The 24,523-nt window shown below is 41.0% G+C and overlaps 1 protein-coding gene across 1 annotated transcript in view; it reads left to right on the top strand.

Annotated features, from left to right (window-relative positions):
- Positions 1-2,291: 2,291 nt before the first annotated feature.
- Positions 2,292-24,523, top strand: part of LOC145408660 (organic anion transporter 3-like) — a 28,888-nt gene continuing 6,656 nt past the window's right edge. The window contains exons 1-9 of the mRNA XM_080279341.1: positions 2,292-2,379; positions 2,842-2,980; positions 7,243-7,354; positions 9,930-10,033; positions 10,264-10,418; positions 11,286-11,454; positions 13,913-14,060; positions 14,274-14,368; positions 14,910-15,169. Of these exons, the coding sequence (XP_080135467.1) occupies positions 2,292-2,379; positions 2,842-2,980; positions 7,243-7,354; positions 9,930-10,033; positions 10,264-10,418; positions 11,286-11,454; positions 13,913-14,060; positions 14,274-14,368; positions 14,910-15,169 (1,270 nt within the window). The remainder of the gene's footprint in view (positions 2,380-2,841; positions 2,981-7,242; positions 7,355-9,929; positions 10,034-10,263; positions 10,419-11,285; positions 11,455-13,912; positions 14,061-14,273; positions 14,369-14,909; positions 15,170-24,523) is intronic.

The following is a 24,523-nucleotide window of genomic DNA, read 5'->3' as shown; positions in this document are numbered from 1 at the left end:
ATGGGGGAAAAATCACTCCCATCATCCCACTCCCAGGTCACGTTGTCATCTCCTTCCATGCCTCCCTCATCACCAACTGGGGCACTGTCACCACTGTCAGGATGGGGAGGAAGTTGGGGAGGAGGCTGATGGGGAGGAAGTTGGAAAGTATGTTGGGGAGGAGGCCTTGCAGCCACATTGCTTGCACGACCTCTGCATTTCTTCCTCCTGCTCATTTTGAACTTCTTCCTTTTGCTGTCTTCCTCACTCCTTTTGGTTTTCTTGGATGAGCCCACCCATTTAGGCAGCTTGTAGGTGTTTTCCACTGCCTCTTCATCACTAGATGAATCATCCAAGTGGCGAGGGTGGCATGGTGGTGGTGGTGGTGGCGATGGTTGGCCTCATGGCACACTAGATCGGGTGATGGCTAGCCTATACACCACATGTCTAGCCTTTCTTGGTGATGGTATTTCTTCGTCACTGCTGGTTTCTACGTCTGGCTGAATGTGATCTTTATCAGCCATATCGTCGTCGATGGGTGAATCACTTTCACCATCATGAGGAACGAACAAAAGGGTGTCAATCTTAGGCTGTGAAAGACCATGGTGCGACATGATCTTCAAACAAGCAGTGACAAGGTACGACTGAGGAATGGGCCTCCCACATGCCACGGGAGAGGCCTTGGGGACTCACAGAGTGGGTACAGATGAGTGGATGGTGCATTCATGTCCATGCCAGTTATCTCTGCCAGATTTGAAAATTTGTGTGTTAACACGTATTGCAAATGCAGCCCATACACATACGGCTCTGGCACACGGCGGGTTCATCATGCTTGTTCTAATGCTGTCCACAACAAGGAGAAGGCCTATAAAAGGTGCTTGAAAACATTTGCCCCATTACCTTAGACTTTAATTGTATAATGACACCAACTGGCAGTAACGATTAAGTATTCAATAGTAAGAAAATAACTGTTGTCGGGCAAGGTTTGTTGTGCCTGGCACCACTTGTTGTTTTGGTGGTTGTTTTTGTTGTTTTGGTAGTTAATATTGTATTGGAGGTTATTCTTGTTTTTGTGGTTGTTTTTGTTGTTTTAGTGGTTATTATTATCTTGGTGAATATTCTTGTTGTTATGGTGGTTGTTATTCATGTTTTGGTGGTTATTAATGTTTTCGTTGGTGGTTGTTATTGTCTTGGCTGATATTCTTGTAGTTTTGGTGATTGTCAGTGCTATTTTGGTGGTGGTTTTGGCTGTTTTAATGGTTATTATTGTCTTGGTGGATTTTCTTGTTGTTTTGGTGTTTTTATTGTTGTTTTGGTTTATGTTATTGTTGTATTGGTGGTATTGGTAGGTGGGGGTGCTCATCATCCAATCAGTGTTGTGCTGCTCTCGGGTGACTGCCCTTTCCTCTCTTCCTTCCTTCATTCCTTCCTCGCTCTTCTGTCTTTCTTTCCTTCTTTCTTTCCTCTTCCTTCTGTCTATGGGTGACTCTACTCTGAGTGACAAGCCAAATGGTTTTCTGTACACCAGGAAACCATGTACTACGCTGAGCGGTATCGATTTAACCAAACTATGATGCCTGGTGGTTTAGTGGGTAATTAAGGCGTTCCAGCTGGATTGATCCTGTGTAGTCTTATATCTAAGGGGTGGTTGGGGTTTATTGCTCAAGTAAGCAACTCAGAGATGTGTGAGGCTGGTCAGCCTAATCCTAAGTGTCAGGACCAACTTGCCTAGTCCCGGACTTCTACGCTCCTCATGGGGCAACACAGGATTAGATGATGTATGTATGTATGTATTGGTGGTTGTTATTGTTGTTCTGGCTGCTGTTATTGTTATCGTGATTACTGCTGTTTTGGTTATTGTTGTTATGATGGTTATTGTTTTTAGTGGTTGTTTTTGTTGTTTCAATGGCTGTTATTGCTTTGGTGTTTTTTGTTGTCTTGGCCGTTGTTGCTGTTGTTATGGCAGTTGTTATCGTTGTTTTGGTGACATTTTTGTTTTGGTGACTTATTGTTGTTTTGGTGGTTGTTCTTGTTTTTATGGTGGCTATTGTTGCTTTTGTGGTTGTTTTTGTTCTTCTGGTGTTGCTTTTTGTTGCTCTGGTGTTGCTTTTTGTTGTTATGGTGGCTGTTCTTGTTTCGATGGCTATTATTGTTGTTTTGGTCCTTATGATTGCTGTTTTGACCACTGTTCTTGTTTAAGTATTTCTTGTCATTTGGTGATCATTCTTGTTGCTTTGGCGATCATGCTGGTGACCTCTCATGACCTCAGGTGGTGACCCCGTGACGTAGAGGGTGAGGCAGAAGTGGGCAAGATGGTGACGTCGGACAAATTTGATGATCTCCTCACCAAACTGGGCACGGGATGGTGGAATGTTATGTTCATCTTCGCTACTGGATACTGTGAGTATTATAGCTATGTTTGTCTGTTCATCTGTCTGTCTTTCTGTTGATCTGTTTATCTATCTGTTCAGACATATATATCTGTCTATCTTTCTGTCTTTCTCCCTGTCTATCTGCATGTCAAGCAGTCAGTTTTGTTGATCAGTCAGTTAATCAAATAAACAATCAACAGATTATTCAACAATGTCTGTCTATCTGTCTATCTATTTATCTATCTATCTATCTACCTATCCAGTCACACATTAGACCTTTCTTAACATATTTCTTCCTTATTAATCCATGCTTTATATAGCTTATTAGAGAGAGAGAGAGAGAGAGAGAGAGAGAGAGAGAGAGAGAGAGAGAGCGCACTTGCTCTTAACTACACCTACTTATAATATTTTTATCTAATTTATTTTTTATCTTATTTATCCATGTGCATTCCCTCCTTTTATACGTATTTCCCTTCGTCTTTACTCCCAGGGAACATTCACATCGTCTCCAACGCCCTGTCCATTCTCTTCGTAGCCCCTGCCCTCAACCACACCTGCGTACCGCCCAATAATGGATACCCGCACAACTCTATCACCTTTAACCCCTCCGGCAGCAATACCACCAATGTGTATGTACTTCCAGGCATGAGTAGATAAGATAGATAGGTAGACAGACAGAAGGACAGATTGAATGATAGATAAGGAAAATAGATGACACACACTCACCTTTTCCGCCGTCAACCCTTCTGGCACCAACATTACCACCAGCGTGTATGTATTTTCCAGGCATGAGTAAACAGATAAGTAGACAGTTAAGCAGTAGATAGATCGACAGGTAGACAGACAGTTAAGAGATAAGAATGAGGATACACGGTCACCATAACCACCTTCAACCTCGCCGGCACCAGGATTACCACCGTGTACCTATGTTCATGCAAGAGAGATGGACAACCAGACAGATAGGTCAATAGATTTAGACAGATAGATAGGTAGATACAAGATACACACCTCAACTACAGCCAACTACAAACACCGAGCCATTGAAACGGAATAGGTATTTTAACCTACATGTGACGTAAGACACAGATAGGGCAAAAAGGGAGAGACAGACAGAGGAAGGTTATTTCTCCTTAGATACCAGACAGATAAGACACAGATAGGTTAATAAAAGGAAGGATGGACAAAGGAAAGAGAATTTTTACTTACAGATATGACGATAGGATAATAGAGGTAGGGACAGACAGAGAAATGCATATTTTAACCTAAAGATGTGAGAGATAAGACAGAGATACTTAGATTAACCTTTCCACTACGAGGTTGTATTATATTCATCATTATTCCTACCACTAGATAATAATCTTTAATGAAGGGGAGACATCTAGCAGTGAAGGGGCTAATGAAGGCTGTATCTAACGCTTCCAGGTCGAAAAGTCTCCCGTAAGGTCGACTGGAAATAGTAAAAAGAACTAAGCAAGATGTTCCTGGATCCAAAGGGTTAACTCCTCCCCGATATGGGTTACGGGATCCTAATGTTACTTTACTTGACCTCTGTCTCGACTTTATTCAACCTCCCTTCCCCCATCCCTTACTCCAACTGTACCTCCTTCCCCACTCCTACTGCCATCCCATCACCCACTCCCCTGCATCTCCATCCCCCACTCCACACCACGCCAAAATCCCCATCCCCCACTCCACATCACGCCAAATTCCGTTCTACCCGTCCCCACTTCACCCTACACCTACCCCAACTCCATCCCCACCTCCATCCCCACTCCACCTTACCCAATTCCCGTTCCACCCTATCTCAGCTCTACCCAACCGTGACCCTCACTCCACCCCATCCACACCTCCATTCCTCTCCGGTCACAGGGTCTAAAATGGAGGATGGTTATATAAGCAGATAGGAAGAGTTTATGAAATCGCTGGGAAGTGAGGGATGCTTTAATAAATATTCTAAACGAACTTATCATGGAAATATAGTCGCACCATCCGTAAAAAATGATGCACAAGTAATCTGGCTCATTAAATAATTTCATAATTTGAAGGTGTGTATTGGCGGCCATCTTTGTGTGTCACTTGGGGGAGGCGGTGGCTGAATCGGTAGAGAGGCGGCCTGCAGTCCAAATGGACTCAGGATCGAATCCCGGCTGGGGCAGGGAACAGTATAAGGATTTGAATTTCCTAAGAAACAGACTTTCCTGATCCACCAGATGACCCGCCGATATGTCGTAAAATTACCCCCGCTAATACCAATACACCAATCCTGTATGAGACAGTCCTAGCATGTATTCAGTATGGATGGTGGGTGTTAGCGCCGAAGTGGTGACATGTGGAGGTGTAGGAGTGTCACGAGTCGGAGCGATTAAGTATTTGAATAAACTCTTGACATTTACTCTGGTGGGAAACCGCGAATTCTAGTGGAATCCCAGTATTTATCACTCAGTTTAACCACCACATATTCACCCGATCGGGAGTGTTTTTCAGGCAATTTTTCACTATTTCATAAGCGATCGTCTTTGTGCGCGACATTAACCTCCGCCTGAGTGATATTGCAGGTGTGTATCGCTCACACTCGTTGGTCGTTAGCAAGTGCGGCCATGACACTCGCCTCTCTCCCACAATTTGAATCAGTCAAGGTTTGAGCGCCGTGGAAGCAGGTAGTGTGTGGCAGCGTCCTTCCTCAGTAACAATGCCCAGTTCCCGCCGCCGCCGTATTCCCACCTAGCGTGATTGGCGAGAGGCTTAGCGTGTGCAGTGTCCTTCCTCAGTAACGATGCCCAGTCATCCACTTAGTCCACTTTTCTGACCAGTATTTCTTTTTGTTTTTTTCCTAGGTTTAAGAGTTAGCTTTTGAGTGAGCGAGTGAGTGCGATCTCCTTATATTGAATTCATTTTGAAACGTAACATAAATTTATTTCTTTGTAATCAATAAATTTAACAGTTCTTTTTCTTGAGCTTAATGTAATGTAAACTCGTGTTTTATTTCTCCATAAGCTTATTCTAGTTGCAGCTTCTAGCTTGCATAAACGCTTTGCTATTCATAACTGGTACTTAGGCCAGTCCTTTTGTATTAAGCTTAAAATCCGTTGTGCAACCAGGAGTTAATGCATCAGCAAGAATCTGTTATCATTAATAGCATTAGTTACTGACTGTCAGGGTTGGAGTCACTTTCTCCAGAGGCCAACAGTACTAATAAACAGCATTTGTGAGTAATTAGTCTCTGCTGTGTACTGTTGAGAAAGTTTATTATTTCTCGTCCTTAGAGAATCGGCGAAGTAAGTCGCAATAAAGTAATCATTGCTAGATTTTCACAAGACAATTCATTGTCCTGTTCTCAAGTATTATTGACTAAATATTCGTTAATATTGTATACTCAATGAAAAACCCCGTGACAAGGAGGACAACTGGGCCTTGGGATAGGTCACTGCCCCCGAGAAATTGGCCCTGAAGCCTTTGCCCAGAGTCGGACACGTAAAAAAAAAATAATAATAATAAAAATAATATGAAAATCCAAAAGGCTAACCAAAAGATACATATTATAAAGCTGTATCTCGATTAAGTACTTTTTTAAAAATCTACTTACCTACATCATTATTTTTATATGACCATTCAGCTAAGAGATACCTATGTTATATACATACACACACGCATACATACATACATTCATATACATACATACAGTACATACATACATCACTGACATCATTAAATCTCCGATGTATGTACAGTAAATCATTCGTTGTTGACTTGCTAAAATAAAAATTTCTTGTGTGGTTTTCTGTTTTGTGAAGGCGAGTGCAGACGTGTGAATCATTAATGCAGATCGCTTTGTATTAAGTTTTAAAAAGTCTGCCTTCTTGTTCTCACAGATACCCCTTTATCTCTTAAGGCTGTCCTCTCACTTACCTATTTTTTTTTTTAGATTTATTTTTATACCTTTGATGCCCATAGTGCCTCTCTCTCTCTCTCTCTCTCTCTCTCTCTCTCTCTCTCTCTCTCTTCTCTTGAAGCTTATCGTACATGTACAGCGTACGATACTTCTGTCCATTTTACCTGCATATTTTTTCCTTCTTTTATACATCTCCTTCTTTCTCTTCCCCGTATGTCATTTTATCATTCTCTGTCAGCAACGTATTTTATTTGTATATATTTACCCTGACGTTTTGTTTCGAACACTCCTCCCCCCCCCCCAGCCCCTATTTCTCTTCTCTGTCTCTAACATTCCACTTTTTTCTTTCTCTTAAAATCTAGTAACGTTTCCATTGTTATTAATTTTTTATTCCTTCATGCCGATGACTTTTTTGAATATCTGCAGCTGCTAGGAAATTCTGTATCGCTTCAGAGAACACATTAGTCTTGGTGGGATTAATGATGGTTGTATCTTTTGACAAGCCACTCCACAGCTGAATATAATCGCCATGAAGAAGCTTAGAATTACCTAAAAGAAGCGTCACTGTAGTAATTAGGATTTAAATTTTATAATGCCCCCCTTTTGCCTGTTTCTCCCATTATTAATGGATTTGGGCAAGAAAGGGATTTATGGCTATTTCTCGTAAAGTACTTCACAACACCCAGAGTTCTGCAATAATAGTCTGAGTGATGATCGTATGTCTAACAGAACGAAAAGCAACCAAATAGAAACAGAAAACAGAAAAGAGTGACCGTATTTGAGGGATCAAATAAGTGACAGTCCTCTGTGAACTCTTTACCTATCTCCTGTCGCTGCCGAAATACTGAAGGTTGTAGTTGGCTTATTTAGGGACTATCTAACTTCTTCCATGGTGAATGAAGGTTGTATAGCCCTTTGGTTCACCTTGATAAATACTTATTGATTAATTCTGCTAGAGCTTATGGCAGTAGAGATAGCCTAAATGCAACTCTACCATTTCAGAAACAACTGCCGCTACTACACGAATGACACTGAAGGAGGCGGGTTAGAGGAGAAGGCCTGCAGTGACTGGATATATGACAACTCCACCTACACCCTCACCCTCACCTCCCAGGTACTACACACTCTTCTGCATAACACATTAAACAGGTCCAGGATAATCTCCGTGTATACTGCATATAGTTTTTGTGATTCAGTAGCCGAGAGTTTTCTTCCTTGTACTAATGCAGGCGTATACATATATGACAGACCTTGACAACTTTTATTTCATTTTGCAACCTGTTACTGTACAGTAGTAGAGTCAAGGACAGAGTTCGTTTATTGTTTTACGGTTCCACTATGTCTACTTTATACATAAGGCATGTCCATTACTTTCTCCTTGACACATCGAACTAGAGAATCACCTTTGGGCAAAAAAAAGAAGAAAAAAAAAAAAACTATCCTTCCTCAGCTTAAGAAATATTAGCCAAAAGAGGTAAGTTAGCAGCAGCAGAGGTGAAATCTTCGGCGATCTTTTGTACCTGATTTACATAATAAATATTAATATGACAGATGCATACTGCTGTAAAGGAACGCATAATTTTTCATTATTAGCTCCTTCGTTTCAAGATTCTTGTCTTGGAAATGCCTCTGAACTTATGTACTAACAAATACTAAAATTAACGAAAGATCATGATAGCGAAGTAAAAAGACGCATTACAATTAGATGGAAAGCTTTCGGTAAACATAGAGATATTATGAAAAGTAGCTTGCTAGTTTGTATGAAACGAAAAGTATATAACGAATGTATAATTCCATCTATGATGTATGGTTGTGAGAACTGGAAACTGACAAAATCAATGGACAATAAATAAATCCGTTCTCAGAGAGCAATGGAAAGGTCAATGTTGGGAATATCTTTAAGAGACAGGAAAAGATCAACTCGTGTGAAAGAGTAGGCTAAAGTCAAAGATATTACAGAAATTATAAAAGAACAGAAATGAAGGTTGGCAGGCCATATACCAAGAATAAGGGATAACCGATGGAGCAAGAGGCTGACTGACTGGACACCAAGAGATTGTAAGCGTAGCAGAGAAAGGCCAGACAGGAGATGGAGAGATGAGATAGAGAAATTTGCAGGGAAAACGTAGCAAAGATTGCCTCAGTCGAGGAATTTGTGGAGAAGGTTGGGGGAGGCCTTTGTTCAGCAGTGGACTAGTTATGGCTGATGATGATGATGTATATATATATATATATATATATATATATATATATATATATATATATATATATATATATATATATATATAGGTAACGCTATGCTGTTGCAATCTTCCACCTGACGAAGCACATACTCCCCATCTCCCTGCACACCTAACAAAGCGCATAACTGCTCTTACCTCCCCCTGCCTCGGTATAACAAATAGGCATTGTAACTTAAAAATTTCAGTAGTTTGTCCGTGATACTAATGAAGTTATGAGCAAATCTGATGAAATTATGACTCTTTTTTTTTCTTCTTCTTTTAGGCAGCCATTTTTTATGACTACATAGTAGCTACAGTCATGAGACTTCATACATAACTGGATATTCATATAATCACTTAATATGTACAATTTCTGCTTCCTTGGTTTACAAATTGCAAAGTTTTATTTGAAAATGCATTGGGCCCTTCAGTTTGCTTGTGCTGGTTGCATTCAAATCTCTGAGAATTACATATGTTTTCTTTTTCTTTTTCATTATTAAAAGAAAAAAAAAACTACTTAAGGGGCAGCATTCTATCTATTAAAAGGCACAAGTTAACTATAAAACAAATAACTATGTGAAATTTCATGGTTCTTTAGCGAATATTTTCTTAGCTCTCGCCCATAATCAAAACCTCTACACCACCTATTGAACATGTTGATCCCAGTGGTAACAGGACTCTCCTCTGACTTCGTCAGATGGAGGGTAAAAATTCATTGGGTCTTTCAGATTCCTTGCACAGGTTGCACTGAAATCTCTAAGATTTTCTTTTTTTACTTAAAAAAAAAAAAAAAAAAAACCTGCTTAAGACTCAACATTCTACTTATCAAAAGGCACCAGTTCGCTATAAGAGACAAAGCTATGTGAAATTTCATGACTCCATGGTGAATACTTTCTGAGTTCTGGCCCGGAAACTAAATCTTTATGCCACCTATTGTTGTTGATCTCAGTGATAGCAATACCCTCCTCTGACTTCATCAGATGGATGGTAAAAATGTATATACATAGTGGTCTGTAAGTGGCACTCCGCTAGAGACTCAAATGGCGGTATCTTATGTGTTGTGGGGACAGCTTAGTCTGTTAGAGTGGGCTCGGTTGTGACAGTGGGGGAGGATATGAATAAATGATGCAGAGTAGACAGCAATAATGCTGAACCGTACCTGCAACACACGAGAAATTGCCTAGTAGAGTGGAAAAGGAGCTTTATGTATGGACCACACTGTATATATAAGGTATTAATTATGGACAGTACAGTGGATTTGTGGTGCTGGAGATGGACGCCTTTAGGTGTCACCACCGATATACCTGCTTATATAAACGTAACCCAGCTTCCTCCCTTCCCACTGAAAGGGGGATTGCAGACTGCAAAAGGCAGCCTTAGCTTGCAGTCCACTGGCTTTACATTTACATAAGCCTGGGGATGCAGCTACTAATACTATAGGTGATTTGTGTCCTGCTCTTATGTCAGTTCGATCTGGTGTGCTCCAGGGAATACATCCGGGCCACCTACCACAGCCTCTACATGTTTGGCACCTTCTTCGGGGCGCCCATCAACGGTCTCACGTCAGACAGGTTAGCTCAAGGTTCCACGTCAAGCTTTACTTATTTACATCCGTCCAGCAGCGTTTCTGTGTTTTCATTAACAGACATAAGTATTAAAAAAAAAAAAATCAAGTGATCCAGTATGCCCATGCACACGTTGTTTGGGACAGGTAAGAATGTAGATCTTCTTTTTTTCTCTTTTTCTCCTCCTTGTGAGTATGGAGGAAACAAATCCTATTCGTCTTCTTCTTTACATACAGGTTCGGGCGGAAAACAACGCTAAGCCTGGGGGTTATGACATATTTCTTGATCGCCATATCCAGCTGTTGGGTCACCTCCCTCCCGGTCATCCTCACCTTCCGTTTCATCCTCGGTTTCATCCATCCTGCCATCTTTCAGACTGGCAACACCCTCGGTTAGTCCGTATCTCCATTACGTTATTCATCTGCTAGAAATCCTAGAACCAGTTTATTGTCATCATAACCCCTTCACTGCTTTGACGTATTTGATTATTTTTCTTCCTATCTCAGACAAATTTACTAGACTTGGAAGAGACTTTTGGAACTGAAACGATAAAACACACACACACACACACACACACACACACACACACACACACACACACACACACATACACAATTAGAATCCAATAAAGTCTTCACAACGAGGGGTCTTTCTGAAGCTGAACAGTCTAATAAAACAAAAAAGCAAGCTCACTGGAGTGAAGTGGCTAAAAAGTTCACGCTTCTAAATTGCTTACATTGAGTTAACAGCCTTTCTCAGATCATTATGTTCTTTTCAGATATTATAATTTTAGGAATGTGTATCTTGATCCCTAGTGCTTTGTATAGTGCTAGAGGTATGTGTAACTCCAAGTACAGATCCCAAATTGCAGATGCAGAAAGGTGAGACATATTCCATCATCATTATGTGTTTTACAAACTATCGAAAAAATAGATAAAATTAATAATAATAATAATAATAATAATAATAATAATAATTAGGGGTTATCTACACTTCCACGCACGCAGTTTTAGCAATACATACAGTCATGAGCAAATGTTTGTTGACATTTCTCTGCCGTGTGAGGCAAGGGAAGGTGTTACATGAGTTATTTTGATGTGAGAGCAAAATGAAACAGAGAAAGAATGGAAGAGGGAAGGACGTCCTCTATCGCTTGAGGAGGAATGAAAAATATGGAAGGCAGGAGACAATGCTGGTAGAGGAGTGAAGGAGAATATTTGCTCCTGGCTGCATCCTAACCCCTCGTACTTTTATACAGCGCTTGAGGTATGCGAACCCAAGTACCGATCTATCCTGGGCGCGCTGACGTCTTTGCCGTGGGCGATCGGCACTATGATTTGGGGCGGAGTGGCCTACCTCATCAGGGACTGGCGATGGCTTCAACTGGCAGTCAACATACCCGGCCTTCTCCTCGTCCCCATTCTCGTGTAAGTTTTTTTTTTTCATTTCTTTCTTTCTTTTTGGGTCATGTTTTCCTCTAGACTTAGTAAGAGTTTAGGCTTTGCCAGGTATTTAGTTCCTCGCCTTCTCATCGTCCCATACTCGATTTCGTTGATGATTCAGTTAGAAATTAGCTTTTGACACGCTTCTAACCCGCCACGTCCTGGCAAATTTTTCACCAATGACCCCCCCCCCCCAATCCCGGGAGATTTTTAGAAAAGTTTTTTTTTTGCCTAAAATCTCCGCTTTTTATGAGAAACATCGAAAATTCAGAGAGAAAGTGCTCAGTTCAGTTTAGAAATACGGTAGAAGTAAGAGTACCTTTACCTTGTTACCGTGTTCTCTCAGGCCAGTCTCGAGAGAAAACGTTTTCTATGAGAGGGGTGGCTATTTCAAGCCATTCATAACTGGTTAGATATTTATTTATTTTGTACGAATTTATATGTAGTACAAGAGTATATTGGTTTTCAGACAATAATATAGGCAATATAAGCATTGTTCACTCACCAAAAACATCAACTTACGGCACCATCTTTTACGACATTACTGCCTCATCACTTCTGCTTGCTTCTTCCTCTGGCTTATTTCTTCCTTTGTCCTCCACCTCAGGAATCACTTTTGCCTTGAATTTCGTCACTGGGGAGACCGTGGTGAGACATGTCTTTACTGGCCAGGTCACTGGCGTGAGGGGCGGGAGGGGGGGTCAGGTGGGGCCAGGCATTATCACCACCTGGCGTTGGGTAGAGGAAGGACTCCCAGATATGCCTACCAAAAATCACCTATGAAACTTGAAAAATGTGCAAATGACAGACCTCACAATTGCATAAAGTATGGATACATCATCGGGTGTCACTGTCACAAAACATGGTGACATCCATCCGTCGTCGGGACGCAGTGAGTTAATTCTTACCTTTTTTTCTTGATTCAGTTATGCTTTTAGCAACGTGTTTTGTCTCTAGCTGGATATAAATGTGCTTTAGATTCGGCCTTGGTTTAACGTTTGGCAGGTATTTAGTTTAAGCTGAGCATACATATTTCAGAATTAGTTAGGTTTTAGCTCTTGGCATACTTGTATATTGTATAGGTGGGCATGAATATATATCAGATTTAGTTAAATTTTGGTTTTTGACACATATTTAGTTTCTGTTTGAGTATTTTTTAGACTCAATTCCGGTTAAGCTTTGGCATTTATTTTGTTTTGGTAAGTCACACATCCATACGGCAGAACTTCTGCCTATCAAAACTGTTTTATTCCCCGAACTGCATCTCTCTGGAACTCACTTCTCGGGAGTTGTTTCCCTCCAAACTTCAACCTACAGCTGTTCAAGTACAACTGTTACAATATTTTATGAATGGAGGATGTCAGTAATCTTGTGTATGGATTATTTTTTGTAGTCATTTGTTTTTCCTTTCTCTGTTCTGTTATAAAAAATGGGATAGCTAAATTAAGGGCAGTTATGCTTTAGTTTTGGTACGACTGTAGGGAGGTATAGCTTTATTGCATAATCTGTTATGGTTGAGTTTTTGGCATTTATTTAGCCTTGACATAGTTTTTAGATTCAATTGTGGTTTAGATTTTGGCCTACACTTACTTTCTGTGGTTTACCCCAGCAGTGCCAGTTAGCCAGAAAATATCATTGTAGCTGAGTAGGTTCTCCCTCCGTGGAATTTTCTGCCAAGTTCAGTACTCTATATTCGTTGATATTTTTGACTTGCCATTCACTGATTTCATAAGTATTTTCTTCATCTTTGTAGACAGTAGTAGTAGTAGTAATATTATTATTATTAGTAGTAGTAGTAGTAGTAGTAGTAGTAATAGTAGTAGTAGTAGTAGTAGTAGTAGTAGTAGTAGCAGCAGCAGCAGCAGCAGCAGCAGCAGCAGCAGCAGCAGTAGTAGTAGTAATAGTAGTTGCAACCCCAGGCTATGCTGAATGTGACCCGGTGGGCTGCAGTCTTACGTTCTTCTTCTGCAGACCACCATCAACATTTCGGGGGATAGGGAAGTAACTGAGACACGTTTGTATAACTAGGTAGTTGAACCCCCTGGTTATATCTTTTATCTCTGATTGCACCATACATCAGTTATTTCTCCACCCCATCCACTCTGTCCTCTGACGTTAGGTTCCCCTTCCTGCGACTCACCCCATTTCTCTCATGTAGTTAATCTCTCCATTCCATCCCTCCATCTCATTTTTGGCCTCCTCTGCTTCCATCCTCCTCTCGTTGTGAAAAGAATAAAAACTGTCATTTGACCTTTTTGCAATAAACAATTCTCCTTCATGTCACCTTATCTTGCGACGTTTGGGTTACTTCCCTCCAACTCACACCACCCCTCTCTCATACATCTCTCCACTCCATCCCTCCATCACAGCCTCAGTCTTCCCCTTCCTCCTCATAATTAAAGGGAAAAAAGGTCTATCATTTACCCTTCTTTGCCACACACAGGTTTCTGGATGAGTCTCCCCGTTGGCTTATCGTGCGAGGGAAATTTGAGAAGGCGACCAAGACGCTGGACAAGGCGGCTCGCTGGAACCATGTCACTCTTCCGCCCCAGGAGGAGCTACACTCACTTATGCATGCTATTAGACAAGAGGTGATTGCCAGTGGTATATGAATAAAACACACACACACACACACACACACACACACACACACACACACACACACACACACACACACACACACACACACGCACGCACACACAGCAGAATGTATGCATGTAAAAGTAACTAAACGTCATTAAATTCCCTTTTGATCCCCATTCGATAACACTGTGTAAAATAAGTATAAACTTCTTTCCTGGCAGGCTAACATGGGAAAATCCGGGATGGAGAAACAGGTGAAGAGAGCCTACAGGGAGAAGGTGACGCACTTCCTCCTGCATCTGCTCATCCTCTTCAGGTAAGTTTCAGGAGTGAGAAACAAGAAAAGCAAATGAAACATGAGCAAATACATGTGCATTATTTGTACTTCTGAATATTTCTTGCTGTACAGACAGGAACAAATTTTTTTCTATTAACTGCAAAGAAGGCAAAAACTGGTAATGTGTCATAATTCAAGCAGCAGCAGCAGCAGCAGCAGCAACACCAGCAGCAGCAACACCAGCAGCAGCAGCAATAGTAGTAGCAGTAGTGGTAGTAGTAGTAGTAGTAGTAGTAGTAGTAGTCGTAGTAGCAGTGGCAGTAGTAATAACAGCAGCAAAAGTAGTAGTAATAATAATAGTACTTGCCCCAGCTTCATCTGAAATGTTAACCCAGTGAACTGCAGTCCGACGCTGGCCTTCTCCAGCAGTCCACCACATTCTGTTCAGAGGAATAGGGTTGAACTTGAGGGACATTAGTAGAACCGGGCAGTGGAGCCTGCCTGTTATATCAGTGCCACAGAGTGAAAATGTCTTTCTCCAGGGCCTGTAATTCAAGAAACTCCTTCCTTATCTCCACAGAACACACAAACTACGCATCATCACTTGCATCCTGTGCCTCAAGTTCTTCCTCGTCTCTTTCATCTTCTACGGGATGACCCTCAATGCAGTCAACTTCAGCGCCGACCCCTTCCTCTATATGGTTCTCTTGGGTGTGTTTGAGGTACCTGCCTACATGGTCACAGCACCCATCATGGCCCGCTGTGAGAGGAAATGGCCCATCATCATTCTCTACTTCATCAGTGGGGTGGTCATTGTGGCTGTGGCGTTTATTCCTTCAGGTATGGTTGGGAAATGGGTGGAGATCAAGCATTTGATAACCCCTTTAGTTTGGTAGTGTGGCGTATATGTCACCACAAAGTATTGTACTTCACATTTCACCTACACATGTGGTTTTCTTCCCTTGTGGGTTTTCCGGATTTCACCTACACACGTGGTTTCCTTCCCTCATGGCTTTTTTCCACCTTGTTCTCATACTTAGCATCGCTACTAATGCCGCTACCAATAGTATTCAATTTCTCATTCCTCCTCATCTGTACTAGTGCCTCTACCAATAATATTCAATTTCTCATCCCTCCTCATCTGTACTAGTGCCGCTTCCAATAATATTCAGTTTCTCTTCCCTCCTCACCTGTACCGGTGCCTCTACCAATAATATTCAGTTTCTTTCCCCTCCTCACCTGTAGTGGTGGCTAAACCAATAAAAGTTGCCTATTCAGGCGAATTAGGCTTACCAATGCTCCACCTACCTCATTAGGGGGTTTAAAACCGAGTGGGCGACCTAGCCCACCCTCCTTTTCCCTCTCAACTTCACCCGGCTGACTACCTGCCTTGCTCTCCATCTCTCCTGGTAAATCTGGCCACGCGGTACGACTTTACATATATAATACACGTAAACACATCAGCTCAGCACTCCCACTCCACTCTAAATTCATTGCTTATATTTTAGTCTGTAACTATTTATCCGTTTAAGTGATCTACACATGCTGTAAATGTAACTTCCTTGAAGTACTTTGAAGTCATGCAGTAATTCTGTATTGTTCCAAGTCAATAATCACTGCCCTGTCTATTTCCTCCCAGCACATTTTTGTTTATCTATCCTTACCATTTGCCTTGGTGTAGCCCCTAGCAAAAAAATCCCCATAATTAAAACGCTACAGTAGCATATAGATTCTTAGCTTCTATCATGGCAGTTTTTCTAAGCTGCATGGGGTTCTCCTCAATTTTTCCTGCCAACTTCGGCTGGCTGTAGGCTTTGATGGGCAAAAGGAGAGTTTTCTTGCATAATCATCCTTATCTTTAGCTCACACAATTAGCTGTCATAGTCACAGTCTTTCTGTAATAGTTACGAAAGAAGCATTTGGTCTGTTGCTGTTTGCTATCCTTCGTACCCCTTTACAGACAGACAGACAGACAGGTACAGACGTTGGAATAAGTTCGTTTCCTTTTCAGTGTTTGTAACACCGCTCGATGGAGAGGTATCCCCTCCTCCTCCCTTCCTCATTGTCCCACACTCCCACCCAACCCCCCCACTTTTCTCTCCGACCCCATAACCCCACCCGGTACCCTCCACACTCTCGCTCACAACCACTGGGGGTTTCTGTACTTCAAGCACCTCTCTGATTACGTGTAGTCCGAACAACTAATGAAGGAATAATACAGTATATATCATAAACCAAGTTAGGAGAAGATTTACTGCACACACACACACACACACACACACACACACACACACACACAGAGGGAGTCAATCGAGGCAGACGTGCGACATCGGCGCTCCGTACCGAACCAACACGGCTAGTGGCATTACCTAAATTAGTATCTTTGTATGAGTCAAGCTCTGTACCAGGTTAGACTAAATGATTTTTCATTATTAAAAGAAAAAAAAAGTTTAAACAAGACTTGTTCAAACAGAAAAGAGAACCGAGACGAAAGAATGCGCTGAGTCAGCTGAGGTTTGTTTAGACTACAGCAGCACGGGGAATGTAAGTACATACTCTGTACTTTTAGTATTGCAAAATGGATACATACTTTAGTAATGCAAATTTGGAAAAGAAAATGGATAAAGGTAGAAAGCAAAATGATGATTTCTACCAAGAACTGGTTGAAGTGGAGACTCACAATAGACTGGTTGAACGTGTACACAAACTAGAAATGGCTTTCAAAAATGAAATTGATGAAATATAGAAGCAGATGCACTTGCAAAAGGAAGAAATAGAAAAACTAGGAAGGGAGGCCAACAAGAAAGACACAACCATCAGTGAACTACCAGTGGAATTGAGTACACTTAGGAAGAAAATGAGTGAAATGGCAAGTACAGTAGTCAATCACGAGAGTGTTATGGAAGAGTTCAAAAACGACACAGAGACAATTAGGCAAGTAAGCAGTCTTATAGACCAGAGCAGTGATACTGAGGAGAAAACACAGGTGAATGAAGCTATGCAAAGCTACAAAAATGATGTGGAAACCACGTATGCTGAAATGGTGAAAGTAAAGAAAGACTTTGAAACAAGGGTGGAGGAAAAAAACATTAAAAAGGAAGTGAAAAGAATAATCCAAAACAATCCAAAGTTAGTCAGAGATTCAGTAGATATAAATAAATCTATAGTAATCACTGGTATAGAAGAGGAAGAAGTAAAAAGCAAGATCACAAGAGACAAAAAGGAGATGGCAAATGTAATGAGCTTACTGAAAGAAGTATCAGAGGAAATCTGTAGTAAAGACATAGAGGAACACAAAGGTTAGGGAAATATGAGAAAAACAAGACAAGACCTCTCAAGGTGACTTTCCAGAGTGTAAACACTGTGGAAGAGATACTAAAAAAACAAAAGAATCTTATGGAAAAAGAGGAGTTCAAAAATGTATGGATAAAAAGATGCCTAACACAAGAGGAACTGGAATTACTGAAAGAGAAAAGGGAGGAAGGAAAAACAAAAAATGAGGGAAGATCAGAAGAGGAGAAGAAATTTTTATTACCCTACCAAGTAATAGGATTGCAGGTACGAAAGTGGTACACAAACAGGATGGAATAAAAAGGAGGAAGGTAGCAGAACCATGTCATGACAAGTGTATAAACAAAGATGATAAAGTTGATGTACTCAAATGTGGATGGAATGGTATCTAAATTACTAGAGATGAATGATTATGTCAGAGAAAATGAACCACAAATAATATGCCTAACTGAAACAAAATTAACACCAAGAATATCCAATGACATACTAAACTTAGAGGAATACAATATATGGAGAAGAGACAGAAATTTAAAAAAAGGAGGAGGAATTACAATATTAACTAAGAAAAATCTAAAAGTCAATGAAATAAAACTAGATATACCATCACAAGTAGAACTGATTGCAGTAGAGATCAACACATCTGAAGAGAAAGTAATTGTAGCCAATTTGTACATGCCACCCAGATCAAACACATGGGAAAGAGATGAATATGAGAACCTGGCAGAGAGTACAATTCAGAGTTTAAGATCATTACTACATAAAATGGAAGAGAAATCGGAAAGAATTATACTAACTGGGGATTTTAATACAAATATAAATTGGAATACTCTAGATATAATTAGCCAAGAAAGCTGTTGGAACCAAAAGCTCCTGGATCTCGTGCAAGAGTTTTTCCTAACGCAACATGTGAGGGAAACCACCAGAAAAAGAGGACTTGATGTACCTTCAATCGTTTCGTTTCGTTTTTAAAGGCTCCAACATGCTTGCATGTGTCGGCCTTGGTCACCTAATGGCGGCTCTCCACGCTGCACGATCCATTGCAGCCTCCCTGTTCAGTCCCTTAACCCTAAGGTCACACTTAATGACCTCGTCCCATGTCTTTCTCGGTCTACCCCTCATAGCCCCACCCCCAATATTAACACTTCTCACCTTCCTCACCCAATTATCATCCCCCATCCTCTCCACATGTCCAAACCACCTCAATCTACCTCTCCTCATCACAACACCAATACACTCCAGTCCCATCCTACCTCTCAACTCTTCCATTGTAAACCCAGCCCCTCCAGGCCTTGGATACAGGGACGCACTGCACATCCACCTAATCATTGTCATTTCTGTACGTCTGAGCCGGCGAATGTCTTCCTCCTTCACTGCCCAGGTCTCACTGCCATACAGCATTACACTCCTAACACATGCTGCATACAAAGACCCCTTAGCACGTAGGGAGAGCCCTCTCAATGTCAGGAGAGGCAAGAGCTCCCTAAACTTCTTCCAACCACTTCTCACCCTAGCCACAGAGCTAGCTCCAGCCCCACCTCCAGCACACAACATGTCTCCCAAATAACAAAACTCTTCCACACACTCAAGAGATTCACCAGCAAGTTCAATCCTTTCACGTCTGACGATCTCCACCTGCTCACCCCGGCACGCCGTACACATAAAATCAGCATTATCTCGCAGTCTACCTCTGATACCACTACAACTCTTATGCACCCACTTATCACACACACCGCATAAGATGGAATTACTTCCCACGCCCTTGTGGCAAACTGCACATGGCCACTCTCCCTCGTCTTTGACAGTACCGCCACCAACCCTAGATATCATCACTTTTGTTTTATCTGCATTTACCCTTAAACCCTTTTGCCCCATACCATCTCTCCACTTCCTAAACCTTTCCTCCGCCTCCCTTTCATTCTCTGCAATCAACACCAAATCATCAGCATACAACAACTCCCACGGGAGTCCGTTTCTAAAGTCACGTGAAAGGGCTTCAAGTACCATGATAAACAACATGGGACTCAAGACTGACCCCTGATGCACACCAACATTCACGGAAAACTCATCACTCAAATCTCCATTCACTCTCACCTGGGTGTGAGCACCCACATACATGGCCATAACCACCCTAACCAGCCACTCCTCCAAGCCAAGCTTTCTCATTGCCCACTTCACCACCTCTCTAGGGACTCTGTCAAAGGCCTTTTCCAAATCAACAAAAACAAAATAAAGATCCCTTCTCCTACCAATATATTTTTCCTGAAGCTGTCGAACAATGAATATGGCATCAGTGGTCCCCCTACCTGGCATAAACCCAAATTGCATCTCATCAATATTCACTCTTTCTCTAATCATACCTTCTAAAACTCTCTCCATTACCTTCATTATCTGATCTAAAAGCTTTATACCTCTATAATTTCCTCTTTCCAGGGCATCATCCTTCCCTTTATACACATTTACAATTACACTCTTCAGCCAATCATCTGGGATAACACACTCATAAATAATCCTATTTATCAGGTCAGTGACTAAACTCACCCCTATATCGCCTGAGGCCTTCAACATTTCGGCAGTCAACCCAGACACACCTGCTGCCTTCCCAACCCTCATCCTGCCTATTGCCTCACTCACAGTAGCAGTATCAATCAAAGGCCAAGGGCCAGACACTGGATCTGCTGGCTCCAAACCTTCCCTGTCCCAGTCAAACTCCTCATTCAACAACCGGTTATAATGCTCTCTCCATGCATCTTTAATATCCTCACTGTTCACCACTACCCTTCCTTCATCATTCTTCACACACTGCTCACCTATGATATCCCAATTATCCCTCTTCACCTGACCTGCCACCCTAAATATATTTTTCCTTTCCCCATGATTTAGGTTATCAAGTAATTGTCTCTGTGACTCAGACTTTGCCCTGTATACCTCTCTCCTAGCCCTACGCTTGGCAGCCAAATATTCCTCTTTGCTACCACCCTTCTTCCATTCCCGGAAAAGCCTTCTTTTCTCCTTAACTGCAGCTTCTACACCCTCATCCCACCACCAAGTTACTTTATGTCTTGGTGGTCCTCTTGTCCAGCCGCATGTTACATCAGTAACTCTCAAGAAATTGTTCTTGAGGGCTCTGTACTGTTCATTAACGCCTCTGTCTACAGCTCCCTGTTCAGCCACCACTCTCCTCAACTCGCTATAGAAGGCATCCCTTACTACTTGGTTTTTCAGCTTCCATATTTTCCTCCTAGGTACATAAGTCCTCTTTTTCATCACTTGTTCTTTAAGCACCATATCACAAATCAATAGTTTGTGCTGCTGCACACACTCCTCACTTCCTAAAACTTTAACATCCCTCACTAACCTTCTATCAGCCCTCCTAACCAGAAAATAATCTATCTGACTGCTATTTCCCCCAGACTCATACGTAATTAACCTACTGTCTCTTTTCCTAAAATATGTGTTGCACACAATCATGCCCGTTGCCTCCCCAAACTCGAGTATCCTTTCCCCTTCTGCATTCCTTAGACCATATGCACATCCCCCATGCACTCCTTCATAACCTTGTGCTGCTTCACCTACATGACCATTTAAGTCCCCTCCCAAAATCACTATCTCATCATCCCGCATACCACCCACTACACGTATTAAATCATCCCAAAATCTGTCTTTCTCTGATTCATCCAATCCTGCCTGTGGAGCATATGCCGATATAATCACAGCTATCTTTCTTCCCAACAGAATTTTCACTACCAATATCCTATCGCTTACTCTCAAAACATTCATAACATATTCCACCCATTTCTCCTCAACCATCACACCAACACCTCCATATCCGTCTGTCCCCCCCTGCCAAAACAACTTATAGCAACAGTCCTTCCCAACAATCTTTCTGGCTGATCCACCCCTGTACCGGACTTCCTGCAAACACGCCACATCCACCCACCTCCTACTGAATGCCTCAACTGAATGCTAGATCTAATATTTACTAGGCAAGAAAATGATATTGCCAGTTTAATATATCACCCTCCACTCGGCAAAAGCGATCATGCAGTACTAAATTATAACATCAGGATAGCATATGACAGTTAACAGCAATGACAGTTACAAAAAGAGCCTAAACTATAACAAGGGAAATTATCAAGACCTAAAGAAGTATTTCTTAGAAGTTGATTGGGAAAATGAGCTTAGAGGACAAGATTTAAATGCTGTATATAAAAAATTCTGTGAATTTTATGAAATAGGAGTCCAGAAGTACATCCCACAGCACAAAGAAGCAGATAAGAAAATACAGAAATGGTTCAATACAGAATGTAAAAAATCAAAAGAAAGAAGAGATATGTTGTGGAATAGATACAAAAGACACAATAGTGAAAAGGCGGATAATAATTACAAACAGGCAAGAAACGATTATACAAGAATAAGGAGGGAAGCCCAAAAACAGTTTGAGGAGGATATAATAAATAAAAGTAGTGAACAACCAAAGCTGTTTTACAGCTACATCAGAAGCAAAACCAAAGTAAAAGATATAATACAATCCATTACGGATGAGGGAATCACTTATACACAAGAGAAAGATATTTGTGAAGCACTAAATAAGAATTTCCAATTAGTTTTTACAGAAGAAAAAAAATTTGAGAGGGACTATGTGGAACATGCATGTCCACACATACTACCAGATATACAAATAGCAGAAAAAGTAATACAGGAGGAGTTAAGTAGATTAGACAGAGGAAAAGCAAGTGGTCCTGATGAAATTTCATGTTGGGTACTACGAGAATGTGCAAAGGAGTTAAGTAAACCATTATTTTTAATTTTCAAGAAATCCTTGAGTCAAGGTAAACTATCTGATATTTGGAGAAAAGCAAATATCGTCCCCTTATTCAAGAAAGGAAATAGACAAAATCCACTCAACTACCGACCAGTATCATTGACCAGTGTTGTAAGCAAGGTATTAGAAAAGCTTATAAGAAAAGCTTGGGTAAATCATCTAGAAGAACACAGTATGATAACAGAAAGACAGTTTGGTTTCAGAAAAGTAAAATCGTGTGTTACTAATCTGTTGAACTACTATGACAGAGTAACAAACACAATACAGGAAACGGAAGGATGGGTGGACAGTATCTATTTAGATTTCAAGAAAGCTTTTGACACAGTACCACACCAAAGACTTTTATGGAAACTGTACCATCAAGGAGGAATTCGAGGCAAACTGTTTTGTTGGATGCAAGACTTTCTCATAAAAAGAGAAATGAGAACAATACTAAGAGGAAACTACTCATCATGGAAAGAAGTGACTAGTGGAGTACCACAGGGTTCAGTGCTGGCACCAATCATGTTTTTAGTGTATATAAATGATATAAACAGTAACACTGGGAATGAGAGCTATCTGAATATGTTTGCAGATGATGCAAAAATACAAAGGAGAATTACTAACACAGACTCTTGTAAAGAACTACAAGAAGAATTAAATAATCTTTATGAATGGAGCAGTACATGGCAAATGGAATTCAATGTGGACAAGTGTCATGTAATCAAGTTTGGTAAAAGTGCAAAAAGACCTGATTGGGATTATAAGTTAGGAAATAAAACCCTATACACATCAGAAAGAGAGAAAGACCTAGGTGTGATTATCAATAACAGACTATCTCCGGCTGACCACATCAGCGAGAAGGTACGGAACATGTATACACTGCTTGCAAATATGAGAATAGCATTCACATACATAAGTGAAGACATGCTAAGAAGGATAATATCATTCATTAGGCCAACCCTGGAATATGCTTCAAGTGGTCTGGAGTCCTCATCTCAAAAAACACATAGACAAGATTGAAAAAGTTCAAAGGGCCGCTACAAGATGGATACCAAGCTTAAGGGACCTAAGCTACGAAGACTGACTAAATAAACTGAATCTACCAACACTACGGGAGAGAAGGAAAAGAGGTGACATGATAATGCTATATAAGTGCATATCAGGGAAGGAGAAAATAGACATAAATGATTACTTAACATATGGAGAAGCATCAGCAAGAGGACACTGCAAAAAACTGCATAAGAAGAGAGGTGATAAAACCGTAAGGAAATTCAGTTTCCCAAACAGAGCAATTGATCAATGGAATGCACTATCGAATGAAATAGGGTGTGCCAAAACAATTCACAAATTTAAGGATATGTACGATAAATATGGTTTAAGACACGGGACAGTACGAGCTTGACTCATTCCTGTAAAGATACAATTAGGTAAGAACAATTAGGTAAGGTAAGAACATACAGAGAGAGAGAGAGAGAGAGAGAGAGAGAGAGAGAGAGAAATCTGCTGTATTTAAATGTTACGGTAGTAGACACCTCTTTTACACACACACACACACACACACACACACACACACACACACACACACACACAGAATAAATCTGCTGTGATTAAATGCTGCGATAGTAGACACTTCTTTTATACACCCATACTCTCTCTCTCTCTCTCTCTCTCTCTCTCTCACACACACACACACACACACACACACACACACACACACACACACAGAGGAGTTACAAGGAAAAGTTAGGATCTTAATGACTATGCAGCCCATACCGTGGAGATACTTCTTGTTTGCCTGGGAATGCATATCCAGTTCACATTTATTCTGGTGTAAGATCCTGCCGATGAATCCCATAAACTTCTCTACTGTAGTGTTAACAACGTCCATGATGAGTCAGTTCCATGTGGAGCAGATCTTATAAAGTGTTTTCACGTAATTCTGCTGGTATTTTTTTTCATTTACAGCTTCCAACCATGGTTGTGTGCCGAGTCCGTGTTAAGAGTAAGCATTTTTCTATGTAATGATTGTGAAACCCATTGAAATTTTAAACATTTTAATGAGGTGACCCCGTAGTCTACGAGTTTGTATTAGAAGGCGG

The sequence above is a fragment of the Coenobita brevimanus genome, chromosome 78 (assembly GCF_032717465.1).
Source record: "Coenobita brevimanus isolate Jiangsu-jjx chromosome 78, ASM3271746v2, whole genome shotgun sequence".
NCBI classification, from domain to species: Eukaryota; Metazoa; Arthropoda; class Malacostraca; order Decapoda; family Coenobitidae; genus Coenobita; species Coenobita brevimanus.
Note: the sequence above shows the minus strand (reverse complement) of the source record. Positions and strands in the feature narration are given on the sequence as shown.